At 48.3% G+C, this 13,616-nt stretch overlaps 1 protein-coding gene across 3 annotated transcripts in view; it reads left to right on the forward strand.

Annotated features, from left to right (window-relative positions):
* Myo5b (myosin VB) overlaps positions 1–13,616 on the forward strand; it is a 314,278-nt gene that overhangs the window by 255,167 nt on the left and 45,495 nt on the right. For 2 of the 3 annotated variants that reach the window (XM_085833555.1, XM_029472031.2), the window contains exons 22-26: positions 2,851–3,084; positions 9,314–9,398; positions 10,624–10,772; positions 11,773–11,892; positions 12,789–12,926. In XM_085833555.1, coding sequence (XP_085689681.1) covers positions 2,851–3,084; positions 9,314–9,398; positions 10,624–10,772; positions 11,773–11,892; positions 12,789–12,926 — 726 coding nt within the window. The remainder of the gene's footprint in view (positions 1–2,850; positions 3,085–9,313; positions 9,399–10,623; positions 10,773–11,772; positions 11,893–12,788; positions 12,927–13,616) is intronic. The other variant, XM_021150180.3, reaches the window with a different exon arrangement.

The following is a 13,616-nucleotide window of genomic DNA, read 5'->3' on the forward strand; positions in this document are numbered from 1 at the left end:
CCCACTGCAGAGAGCAGACTCTGCACCAAGCAAACCCCCTATCCCACCCCTTCCCCCGTCCCCTGCTTCTATAATAGTGCTCCTCTATGTACCTACCCACTCCCACCTCACTGCCCTAGCATTCCTCTACCATGGGGCATCAAGCCTTCACAGGATCAAGGGCCTCCCCTCTCTTTGATGCCAGATAAGGCCATCCTGTGCTACATATGCAGCTGGAGCCATGGGTCCCTCCATATGTACTCTTTGGTTGGTGATTAGTCCTTGGGAGCTCTGGGGAGTCTGGTTGGTTGATATTGTTCTTCCTATGGGGTTGCAAACCCCTTCAGGTCTTCAGTCCTTCCCATAACTCCTCCATTGGGGTTCCCTTGGAGGAGTCTGATGGTTGGCCGCAAGCATCCGCATCTGTATCGGTAAGGCTCTGGCAGAACCTCTGAGGAGACAGCTATACAGAGCTCCTGTCAGCAAGCACTTCTTGGCATCCACAATAGTGGCTGGGTTTGTTGGCTGCATATGGGATGCATCCCAGGTGGGGCAGTCTCTGGATCCTTTTTTATTAGAAAAAAAATATAACCCAAATCAATAGTTCAGTCAGTGGCCTTTAAATCGGTTTGATTAGGGGTAGTTAATAGACAGTCATAGCCACTAAGTAAATACTACATTAATTAGTCCATATTTTACCATTCTCGTCTGCAGCAGGCTGTGTTGACTTCACCATAAAGATTCTTGCAATGATTTTCCCTCTGACTGAAAAACCACAATACGTCTGGTTGTGGGGTCCCAGGTTTAAGATTCAAAACAGACAGCGATGGGACTCCAGATGCAGGGGTTGTTTGAATGACAAGGGGATGGGGGTGGGGTGATGAGTGGGGGTGGGATTGGCAGCAGCAGAGGCTTTTGTGAGCAGCCTAAGGGACTCCATAGAGACCACAGGCCAGTGAGGCTCTCTAACAGTTACTGAGTTACTGGCTGTGTGGCACGTGCCAGATAAGCATGTCGTTCCCTACGTCTCAATAATGGCCTTCTCAGACGGGGATTTTTCTCTTATCTGCAGTTTATATGGGAAGTGGGCCACAGAAAAGTGAGTGACTGGATGAAAGACACAGAGGGCCAAGGATGAGGCCACCTCAGGCCCAGGCCTGGCAGCAGCAGACACCTCCTTCCCCAGTGTTTGAGTCAGGTTTCTGGTAGCATCAGGATCAGGAAAGCTGGGCTTTCCAGAAACATCTGCATTCCACATGTACCTGCCTCCACCACAGCACGTCCCTCTTTTCATATTCCAACCAATCCCATCCAGGCACCTCCTCAGCCACCTCTCTACCCTCATCGACCTGGTCCAGGCCCTGCCAGTGAGACTTGACAGCCCATCTGAGCTCACTCGAATCCCAGAGCAGACATGAGGACAGAGAGTAGCTAGCCAAACCTGCCTTCCACCTGTGCAGGGGCCCTGTGCCTCCAGGGTAGACCTGGACCCTGGTGAACAGTTCACACAGGTGTTGCTCTTTCTTTTGTTTTTTGTTTGTTTGTTTGTTTGTTTGTTTTTTGTTTTTGGGGGGGGGTTTTGGGTTTTTTTGAGACAGGGTTTCTCTGTGTTCCCTGGATGTCCTGGAACTCACTTTGTAGACCAGGCTGGCCTCGAACTCAGAAATCCGCCTGCCTCTGCCTCCCAAGGGCTGGGATTAAAGGCGTGCGCCACCACTGCCCGGCTTTTTTTTTGTTTTGTTTTTTGGTTTTTTTGTTGTTGTTGTTGTTGTTTTTGGTTTTGTGGTGTTGCTCTTTCTAAGTAGATGCCGCTTAACTGAATTTCTTTTAGACTTTCCAGATGAGGCTAACAGCAAGCCCAGATGAGTGGAGAAGCAGGCTGTGCCTGGAGCTTGCAGAGAGTTTGGGAAATCTTGCACACAAGGATTGCATGCTCAAGCCATGTGCTGTGTGAGCCATGTGCTGCTTTATAGGTGGCAACAGCTTTTTTTTTTTTTTTTTTTTTGAGAGCTTATGTGAGGTTTAATTTTTCTGTGAATTAGTCATTGATTTCTGATGCCCTGGTTTATTGGCATTTTAGCTGATAGCTCTGTTCTGCTTGGAGTTGCTGTGGAGTCCAGCAATGGAGGGTGATCAATGAGTTCCGCTTGCCTGCTGATTCTGAGCGTTCTCCATCCCCTGCTCCAATTCCCCCTGCCTCCCAGCCTCTCCATCCTCCCAGCCCTGACTTCTGCCCGTCCTTTATGTGAGCTTCATTCCAGAAGTAGGATCTCAGGGCCTGCTGTACACATCAGCTGACGGCTGATTGGGTGCACAGTCTGTAGCTGGGTGTTGTCAGATGTCAATCTCTCCAGTGAAAGTTGGGTGAGCCATGTTGACAGGTGGCAAGAGAGACCCTGGGGCCCCTTGGAAGGCCTCCTTGAAAGAAGGGATACTGAAGGGGTCCTTTGTCTCAGAGGAAGGGATTAGGTTACAGCTCTTTGTGCCTGTAAGTCCAAAGCTAGGAGCTCTTAATGCGAAGGGATGGGGAGTCCGAAGAGGCCAAAACTGCAGATCCAAGAAGCTGGCTCCATTATTCTTGCACCAGCAACCTAGTCTGTGTGAGTGCTCACATGTTTTCCTTGAACTGTTTCTGTCAACACTGCTGTTTGTGTCTCCCTCTGCTTCTAGGTCCGCACAGGAGTTTAAAGGGTCAGGGGGTGCCCCAAGACTGCCTGTACTGGCATGAAATTATTCTGAGCTTTAATTCTGCCCTACAAGTCTTTTTTTTTTTTTTTCTGGTGGCCTTCATGATTCTTCCTGGCTTGATAACCCTCTCTTTTTGTTTTTTATTATCCTCCCTCCCACCCCATCTGCTGATGTTCTCTACAGAACAAAGAGTTCAAGACTCTGTCAGAGCAGTTGTCTGCAGTCACCTCCAGTCATGCCGTGGAGGTGGAGAAGCTGAAGAAGGAGCTGGCACATTACCAGCAGAACCAGGAGGCTGATACCAGCCTTCAGCTGCAGGAGGAGGTACAGAGCCTGCGCACTGAACTTCAGAAGGCTCAGTCGGAGCGCAGGGTCCTGGAGGATGCTCACAACAAGGAGAATGGCGAGCTGAGAAAGGTATGCATGCACTGGAGGACCAGGACTTTCTGGTGAAGGGCTGGTGGGCAGAACACCTGTAGGAGACGATTCTTCATGCTGAACAAATTTCCAAGATTTCCAGGGCATGTGTTCACAGACAAGCCACCCCTCATTTCATGAATGCTGTGCATTTGGGTCTCATAGCAAATGTCTGATCCCTGAGCCAGTGTTGATTGAGCTGGTATCGTTAGCTAAGCCTTGTCACATCCCTGGGGAGAGTAAATGGTGTCTGGCTTTGCTCATCTTTCTTAAAACCTTGAGTATGTTCTCAGGGAAACTGCACAGAGCTAGTCCTTGGTGAGAGAGGTGACAGGTGCTACATGTTCCAGGGCCTCAGCAGCCAGTAGCCATCCTGCCCACCAGGAAACCCTTTTGTTGGGGAGGTCTACTCTGCTGGCTGGAGACAACTTTCCCACTCTTGTTCTTAAGGCTTACTTATGGAAGGTCCATGAAACGGGACTTCCTATTGTTGCTTCTACTGCTCCTGACTTTCAGCTACAAAGAAGCTCTTCTGAACTCCCAAGGCAGCTCTTCCAACAAGGAGAAGTCCCACAGTGCCATTGGAGGGCTGTCTATGGGTTGAGAACGCCTCTGTCCTCCCTATCTCTACCGTGACCCAACTAGAAAGAAGACAGTGCATTGCTCACACTCTAGTATCTGTCCAACATATAGAGTAGAGAGTTACATGGATTGAGAACCTGAGGAAGGAGAGTCAGTGTTGGTTGGTGCTGGAAGAAAAGCTCTGAAATTGGGACAGACAATGCTGGCACCCCAGGGGCAGACACAGAAATACTGGCCCTAACCCTACCTATATTGTCAGGTGAGTGCAAGAACCCCTACCAGCCATGGTGCCCATATGTAGGGGTGTGTGTGTGTGTACACATAAATACACATGCACACATGGCCTTGGTCACCTCTAGGATTGCTTCTGGACTCATTTGCCATCCCTGCTACCCACAAAACTTTTGAGTCAGGGCCTCAGGGCACCTAAAATAGCTGGGTTTTTCCATCCAAAGGTAGGTAAAGGTTTGCTGTAAGAAAACTTCCTTGGTAAAACAAAACAGAGAAGCAAAGTCCATCCTGATCTCTTTAAAAAACAGCTGCTGCCAAAAGCCTGTTGGCCTTGGGACTGAACCAAACAGGAGCTTGACAGGAGCAGATACCTGCTCCCCCAGCCATCTCTGGAGATGAGGTTTCACTCTGTGACCCTGGCCGGCCTAGAACTCACAGAGATCTACCTCTGCCTCCTACATGTTAGGATAAAAAAAAAAAAAGTGCACCACTGTACCCGGTTAAGACCCTCATCTCTAACTCCAAACAAATACATGCCACCTATGTGAACAAACGACAGGCATGACATGATCAATGTGGTGGGAGGATCACTCTTTTTAGGAAATGAGAAACAGACATTGTCCTTTCTGTAGGGTCTGTGGAACCTTTTTCTGCAGGAGTTGAAGAATGGTCAAGGGACAGCTGCTCTTGGTTTCTATTCTAGGATCTGCCTAGCCAGGGTTTAATGCTCAGCAGAGGCAGTCTCCAGCCTGAGCACGTGCTGAATAAGAAGACAGTTGGTCTCCTTCTGGTCAGCTCCAGGGTCTTTCTTTGCATTCAGTGAGATTGATGAGGCCAGCAAAGCCCAGGGACAGAGCCGGCTGCTGGTAGATGTTTAATTAATGGGTTTGATGTTTCTGTCAGCAGAAACTGCAAATGCTGTATTGGAACTGGCATGCTGGAACACTTGGGGCTGCCACCTCTGATGATTTTACCTGGTAGGCCACATGACAGTGCTGTGGGCTACCATGGGAATCCATCTCTGTGCCTGCAGGGCATGCAGCTGCCCCCCCCCCACACACACACACCCCTACCATTTTATACTAAGGAAGACATTACTTCAGCCTCTCCACAGAGCAGCTCACTGGGACTCTTTGTTCCTTGTGTTCCATCATGCAGCTGTGCTGTTTTGTGTGACCTTGCTATTTGGAAAGGAGGTGGCTCCCCAAGCTGCCCTTGGCATAGAGGCAGTAGCTCCTAATTCATAAGATGCTCTGAAGGTTACACAGAGCCTAGCTCAGTGCAAGGTTGCAGCAGGAAAGGAAAAGTGACCCGCAGCCAAAGGCTAGGCCCTGAGGCGGCCTGGGCATGGCCCAGGTGTCTCGTGGGCCCAAGGTTCTAAGTGCTCACACTGGTTCATTAGGTTGTGTGCTGCATCACCTTATCAGCCATACGGCTACCTCTGCTGATGGCTGGTTCCAGTGTGTAGCTACCTCTGCTGATGGCTGATTCCAGTGTGTGGCTACCTCTGCTGATGGCTGATTCCAGTGTACGGCTACCTCTGCTGATGGCTGATTCCAGTGTGTGGCTACCTCTGCTGATGGCTGATTCCAGTGTACGGCTACCTCTGCTGATGGCTGGTCCCAGTGTGTGGCTACCTCTGCTGATGGCTGGTCCCAGTGTGTGGCTACCTCTGCTGATGGCTGATTCCAGTGTGTGGCTACCTCTGCTGATGGCTGGTTCCAGTGTGTGACTACCTCTGCTGATGGCTGATTCCAGTGTGTGGCTACCTCTGCTGATGGCTGGTTCCAGTGTACGGCTACCTCTGCTGATGGCTGGTTCCAGTGTGTGGCTACCTCTGCTGATGGCTGAGTCCAGTGTACGGCTACCTCTGCTGATGGCTGATTCCAGTGTGTGGCTACCTCTGCTGATGGCTGATTCCAGTGTACGGCTACCTCTGCTGATGGCTGATTCCAGTGTACGGCTACCTCTGCTGATGGCTGATTCCAGTGTGTGGCTACCTCTGCTGATGGCTGATTCCAGTGTGTGGCTACCTCTGCTGATGGCTGATTCCAGTGTACGGCTACCTCTGCTGATGGCTGATTCCAGTGTGTGGCTACCTCTGCTGATGGCTGGTCCCAGTGTGTGGCTACCTCTGCTGATGGCTGATTCCAGTGTGCGGCTACCTCTGCTGATGGCTGGTCCCAGTGTACGGCTACCTCTGCTGATGGCTGGTCCCAGTGTGTGGCCTTAGCTTTGAGAGTTTGCTGACTGGAAGCAAGGGGGGGTCTGTCTGGAGAGAGACATTGAGTCTTCAGGGATGCTTGGGCCTGCTATACTCAGGATCGCATTCTCACTGTCTTAGGATTTGTGGTTTCATGACATGACGAGGCGGACAGTTCTTAGAGGGAGCTTTAACTCGTCTCTGTGGGCGACAGGTCTTACACAGAATGATAGACGTCTGCGTCCTTCACTCAGCAGGTGTTTATTGAGAGCCTTGTATGTTACAGACCATGCTATACAGCGGAACAAAAATAATAGTCAAAAAAATTTTTTTCACTCTTAGAAAACAGAAGGTAGAGAGTAAAGTCCTTCTTAGATTATCTATCACATGCTATTAAAGAAAGATGAGCAAAGGGGATGGGGTACCTTAGGGGCTGGGGTGTGGTTCATGAGTGACAGCCAGAGGTGCCTCTCTAAGTGAGGTGAGAGTTAGCCATGGGGACTTCTGTGATGGTCCTGAGTTGTTCTGAGTAGCCAGGAGGAGAAGGGTACTGACCATTTGGCAGAGAGATGGGGGTCAGACCTGGAAGTGCCTTCTGATCACAGGAACAGCTATGGCCCGTGAAACCTCCAGAGAGAAGCAGCTCTGGTCTTAGCATTGGAGGCTCTGTGAGCTTGGGAATGACTCAAGCACATCTCCTGGGCTATCTTGGAGATGCAAGATTTAATCATTATTTCAACTTTACTCAAGTATTCTGAGGGCTGTTAATTTCAACTTTTGTGTTACGAGTCTACTACCTACATTGTCGAGTGTGTGTGTGTGTGAAAGAGAGAGAGAGAGAGAGAGAGAGAGAGAGAGAGAGAGAGAGAGGATTACTTTTAAGAGTCATCAGTCCTCTCTACCATCTGGGTCCTGGGGACCAAGCTCAAACAATTGTCAGATGGAAGCTTGATGGGAGTCACCATTCTCTCTGAGATACCACCATCTCACAGACCTCTCACCCGCTAGTTTTTGTAGCTATTCTTTTTTTTTTTTAAGATTTATTTATTTATTATATGTAAGTACACTGTAGCTGTCTTCAGACACTCCAGAAGAGGGCGCCAGATCTCGTTACGGATGGTTGTGAGCCACCATGTGGTTGCTGGGATTAGAACTCTGGACCTTCGGAAGAGCAGTCGGGTGCTCTTACCCACTGAGCCATCTCACCAGCCCCTAGTTTTTGAAATATTTTAAATATGTTATGTGAATCCATTGCTACTATTCCTTTCCGACTCTTCCTGATACCCCACACTACAAAACTTCATGTCCTTATTTTTTGTCTTGGTTTGAATAACTCCTTGAGTCCAATTACTGCCACCCATATACACATGGTACAGAGCATCCACTGAATGATGGGATCATCGTTCATGGGCAACCTACCAGTGGCTGTGTCCTCAAAGGGAAGTGACTCTTCTCTGAGTAGGCATCAGCTGCCCGTAGTTCCTCCACCTAGGGTGGAACCTCTGAGTTCCCTGCCCCATCATTGCTGGGATATTTCCTTCCTTGATCATGTGCAGGTACCTACCACTGCTGTGAGTTAATGTGAATATCAGTCATGTCCAGAAGTCAATATTCTACACCTCTCGTCCTCATCCTCTGGCTCTTACATCCTTTCTGCCCATCCCTCTGTAGAGTGTCCCTGAGTCTTGGGTGGTCACGGGGTAGGACAATTGATATGGATGACCCCTCCACAGCAAGCACTGACAAGTGACTTAAACTTGGCATTTTGACCAGTTATGACTCTGCATCAACCCATGCAAAATGTAGCTTCTCTGACTGAAGCTGTGGGGAGCAAAAACCTATGGGTTTAAACGTGCATATTAGAAGGTAGTTTGACATCAGGACTACATAGCAAAACAACAGTAAGTTCTCCAGCAAGGTCTACCATCTTGAGAAGTCATGGATTTATAATCCTAGCTTGAAACCTCACCTATGGAGCAGACCTTGTATAACACCAGAAAGTGGTTGGTTACCCCAGTAACCACTATTACATCCTCCCAGGCAGATCAGTATTGTATGTCGCATGCTGGGTTTAGCACTGGATAAGACCAGTGATGCCCTTCACTCGTCCCATTGACAGTCTCAACAGTACCTTCTAGCATTATGTAATGTTAGCCAGCAGAGAAGAGTTCTCTGGTCAGTTAAAAGTTGGCATCTCCATGTCCTGCATCACAGCTGAGTGGTTATCTTCAGTTCTAGGGTCTTAACATCTAGCCAATTTGTTGATTAACATTTAGCTGTTTCTACTTTTTGACTACCATGAAACTATAAATGTTACTACAGTCACCTTTGTACAAGTTTTATAGATATTAGGTTTTTATTCTTCCTAGGTTTATAATTAGGAATGGGATTTCTGAGTGACTTGGCTATTATTTCATACTTAATATCAACTAATGCTTTCAAAGTCTTTTAGGACATCTGCCTATATTGTTACTTTAAAAATACAAATATTTCTTTCTATGATCACAATTTTTTCTCTTCAGAAGTCCTAGTTTTTTCTTTAATAATGCCTCTTTTTCTTGTTATTTATTTATTTATGCTGTCATATTTGCCTTTGGTTGAATCGATTTTCTTAAGTAGGGAATTTACCAATGACCCACCAGAATCCCATCACCTCGTGTTTCCTTTTTGGCAGTGTTGTCAGGAGCCACACGCTGGGATTATGTATCTGAATGTCAGGACCGAATGCGTCTCCCTCTCTCAGAGCCCAGAACACTGAGGCAGGAAAGGGCAGGTGGGACAAAGACCAGCGATGATGTGTCCACTGTGAGCTTTCCTAAGACTCAGATTTGACAGCTCATGATTCAGCAAGAGAGACACACAGGTTCACAGGCATGGAAGGCTCTCTGTTCTGTGCATTCCTCAATAAGGAATGACGCTGCGTATAAACAGTTAGGGTCTCTGGGAAACCTAGGTGACCACAGTGGTTTGAGCCATTTTGTCTTGTTGGACTTGGATTTTTTTTTCCCTCTCTGTCCATAACTTTCTTTCAGAATGAAAGCAGTTTTGGTTGAATCCCTTTTCCTAATTAGAGCATTAGATCATCAGAAAGTCATCTCCTCCAAAGCGGCCTCCTCTTCTCTCACTACATGGGAAGGGTTTTGTTCAGGGTTGTATTATTGTTGTTGTTGTTGTTGTTGTTGTTGTTGTATTTTACCTGGTGATCTCTTTCAGCGAGTTGCAGACTTGGAACATGAAAATGCCCTCTTGAAGGATGAAAAAGAATACCTTAACAACCAAATCCTGCGCCAGTCAAAAGGTAAGCGGCTGAGCCAGCCTTCCACACTCTTCACCGGTCTTCCTAGCCTGCTAGTTGATAGAGAGGAAGAAGGGCTTCCCTATGTGGGAGCTGGGGAAAAGGAAGGTCAAGTTTAAGATCCTGCTGTGCCGTTTGTTTGAAGAGTCTGATGAAAGGGAAATCCATACTTCACAGAAAGACCTCCCACGCAGGTTTGTATCTGGAGACCCATAGTCAAAGCATGGCACGGCTATGCCCAGCTCTCTAAGTGTGTGCAAGTGTCCTCCTGAAACTGGGCAGGAAAGACAGAGCTGGAAGGACTTGTGAGAGGCGTGAGCAAGATGCACAGCTGAAGTGCCTAAGCTGGCGCCCAGCACAGTAGCACTCAGGTGGTGGCTTTACATTTGTCTTGTTCTTCCTTCTCGCTGTGTCTCCTGTCAGATGGTCACTGTATTGCCTGCTGAAAGACAGGGTCTCTGATTAGACTCCAGATAAGCCTCTCTCCAGTGCCCCTCAACTCCCATGCTGCCACCCACCCTGTGACTCTCTTGGCTGAGGGGGAACAATGAAGCACATAAATCCAGTTCTTACCTGTTCAGTGGTAACCAGGTCCCCTCCACTCTTACGGTCCTCACCCATCTCACCAGGCAGCCAAACTTCATAACACCACAGCCCCCCACCAGCCTGAGAGCTTGTGAAAATACAAGCTGCTTTCAAGTTGCCCTTAAAAAAAAAAAAAAAAAAAAAAAACCAACTTGCTTTCCGTTACTATGGATACAAGGTTGGCAAGAGAAAAAAGACCATCAGAATCTCTTAGGTTCCTTGCCCGCTTCTCCCTATATCACCTCTGCTCTGGTCTCCAAGGACCTGGCAGATAAGGATTACAATGAGAGGTTTAGAATGCTTCAACTGGAAAGGCTGCCAATAGTTCTTAATGTCGGTTGTCACAAGAGAGGCAACCACGTGGACAGGGTGGGGGTGCTCATGAATATCCAGAGTCTCTCTCCCTGCCTTCCTGAGAGCAGGGTCACTCTTCCTCCTGTCTAAACCCTTGGTTCAGAATAATGAGCCCCTCCTCAACTCCACAGTACATGAGGAACATGAGAGACTCCCCCACAGCTTCTGGGACCAGCCTGTGGTGGGCAGCATCTTAACAAGAGATTAGTCAGAATGCTCCTAGCAGGGCATGCGCAATTGAGGATTCCCCTCAGATGCTGAAACCCAGCTTCCCATGCCTGCTTCTCAGCTGAATCTTCACAGAGCTCTGTGGAAGAGAACCTCCTGATGAAGAAGGAACTAGAGGAGGAACGGTCCAGGTACCAGAACCTCGTGAAGGAGTTCTCCCAGCTGGAGCAGAGATATGAGAACCTTCGGGACGAGGTGACAATCCTAAAGGCAAGGGAGGCAGCTCTGCTGCCTGGTGGCAATGGCTTCCCTTTCTGCCTTTTCAGAGCTGGCTGTATAGCTCTTGCCCTCTGGCACTGCCATGCTCAGTAAGCATGCATGTGTGCAAGGACCACCTGTTCTTTCGTTCCTATGTGAACTCTGGTTAGCAATCTGCCAGCCGGTGATCATTTCTGAGGGTGCTCTTTCCGAAAGCCGAGGTCTTATTGATATCTTAGGAAGTTAAGAATTATTTTTCTGTATGTGTATATGTCATCTGCTTCTTGTTCTAGAAAATTCCACTGTTGAGACAGTGGTGTTGTAGGCTCTGACCTCAGCTTCATTGGTCCATGTGGAGAGAGACCCTTGGAACCTGGTTGGGTCTCCTACTCTCTGACAAAATACAAGATATTTTTGTGACATTTCAGGATTTGACACTCTTCTTTACTTGTAAGAATACTCCCTCCCAACATACATATTCAACATCAGTGAGTTAGTTGCATGGAAACCAGGAAAGGAATCTGAAGAGGAACTGAAATAGAAATCTATAAATTCCACCAAGCTCGGTTTTCACTCTTAAAGACAAACCAGCTGCCAAAACAAAACAAACGGGAAGGTCTTTTTAAATGAATAGCACGGAAGGTACGCGCTGTTTCTAATTGCTCTCATTTTCACGAGCAGAATGGGGTGGAAGGAGAGGCTGCATGGGATAGGGTTGCAGAAAGGGTTTCTTTCAAGAATGTGGAGAAGGTCCACTGTATGCAATCTGAGGGCACGGCTTGAGTGAAAGGCTGTTCTCTCCTCACTTTCTGGGTGTTATGGGTTATAAAGCATTCGTAGAGTATTTGCCTGGCATACACAGGAATAGCTGTTTATCCACTGTTCCAAGGAGCATTACTGCCCAGAGTTGTGACAGTGAAGCAGTGACCGAGGTCCAGGGTTCCTTGAGAAGTTACTTCGCATTAATACGAGCTGGTTATGAGTTGTCACATTTTTTTTTCTCCTTGAGCAGCAAACTCCGGGCCACAGGAAGAACCCATCGAATCAAAGCAGCTTAGAATCTGACTCCAATTACCCCTCCATTTCCACTTCCGAAATCGGAGACACTGAGGATGCCCTTCAGCAGGTGGAGGTAAGTCTCGGGCGCTGTTTGCAGTTGTCCTGCAGGGGACATTTAATTGTCTGCATGGAACTACCCAACAGAGATAGACTGCTCTGTTAGAGGTGGCTCAGAGGGCCCAGGGCCCAGGGTCACTGGGATGCAGTGAACTTAGCAACACACAGTCGGATGTACGGCGCAGCATCCTGCGTGGATGCTCTGTGGCTCACAGGCAGTGAGGCTGGTCCTGAACTGTGCTCATTACATGAGGTAGAACATCATCACGCTTCCAACATGTAAAAACAGGCTGCATAGGTGCTCACACACACTGCCTACTGACAGGCAGACACATGTTTGTGTACATGCATAACCCACATAGTAAAATCCAGATATTGATCTGAAAGGACAGAAATACACTGGGAAATCCATGTATTAAGATCTGTTGGAGATACGGGCTCCACAACAGAGTGAGTGTTACTTGTTTCAAGTTACAATCAGGTATGAGTGTCACATTGACAGTGACCAGAGGCCACCGTGATTCCCATCAGGACGCACTACGGTCCTGGGATTTAGTTTCTCTCTTGTAATGCCATTTTCCAGAAGTGGATTCCCTTTTACCTTCCAAAGAAAATGCCTGTGCCTGTTTGCATGTTCTTAGAGTAGGTGATAGGTTATTTAAGTGGCTCACACAGGGTGAATGTTAAGGGCAGAGACAGAGACGTTATTGAAGAGAGCAAGCCCATAGCCCTAGCTTTTCTAAGGGAAACACTAGTGGTTTGATGCTGGCTTTGTGTTGGAGGGAAGGGTTGGTGCTGGGGAGGAGCAAAGAGGCAGATGGCTGCTACAGAGGTGGGCAGCAAGGCCTTGTGTATTCCCTGGAGCATTTGTGCTATGAAAACCACCTTCTGGGCACCCCTCTTCCTTGGCAGGAGATTGGCATAGAGAAGGCAGCCATGGACATGACCGTCTTCCTGAAGCTGCAGAAGAGAGTGCGCGAACTTGAACAGGAGAGGAAGAAGCTGCAGGCGCAGCTAGAAAAGGGACAGCAGGACAGCAAGAAAGGGCAGGTGAGTGAGCGACCACTCTCGAGGGAGCCGTGGGGGCTCGGTGGCGGTGGGCTTCAGAGCATCCTCTTGTTGGACTCAAGTCCTCTGTGAGTGTCCTACCCTGATGCGTCTGTGCAGGGCATGCTCTCTGGGTGTCCCAGGGCAAAGGATTTCCACTGAGAAGCAGTAGGGAGTCTGTGGGAGCTTATGCCAGAGGAGTGGCATCAGGTGCAGAGAAAACAATACAGCAGACGTCAAATTTAGCAGAGGAAGTCCACCACCCTCTCATGCCTGGAATCTAGCATGAGCTCAGCCACCAGGATCAGAGTTAGAGGAGACCCTCCTTACCTATGGCCATGCCTTACGTCATCACAACTGAAGTCACCCTTATCCTCTTGAGTCTTGAAAGAATACTGGGTGAAACTTTATACCTAAAGGTAATTTCTCTGTCTCAAGGACTTTGGGGGCACCCAGAACTATGCCAGTATCAGGCTCATAGCAAGTATACAAAGTGGGAGTTACAAAAGCAAGATGTCTCTCGGTATTCATGAAGGCATCTACTGCCAAGCCTGCTGGCCTGAGTGTGATCTGAGGGACACACATGATAGAAGGAGAGAACTGATTCCTGCAAGCTGTCCTCTGGTTTTCTCACAGATACCGTGGCAGAGGCAAGCCACGACAGGCACACACACCTGCACACATAAATATGCA

The sequence above is a fragment of the Mus caroli genome, unplaced genomic scaffold (assembly GCF_978045245.1).
Source record: "Mus caroli unplaced genomic scaffold, Mus_caroli_1 scaffold_19, whole genome shotgun sequence".
Lineage (NCBI taxonomy): Eukaryota > Metazoa > Chordata > Mammalia > Rodentia > Muridae > Mus > Mus caroli.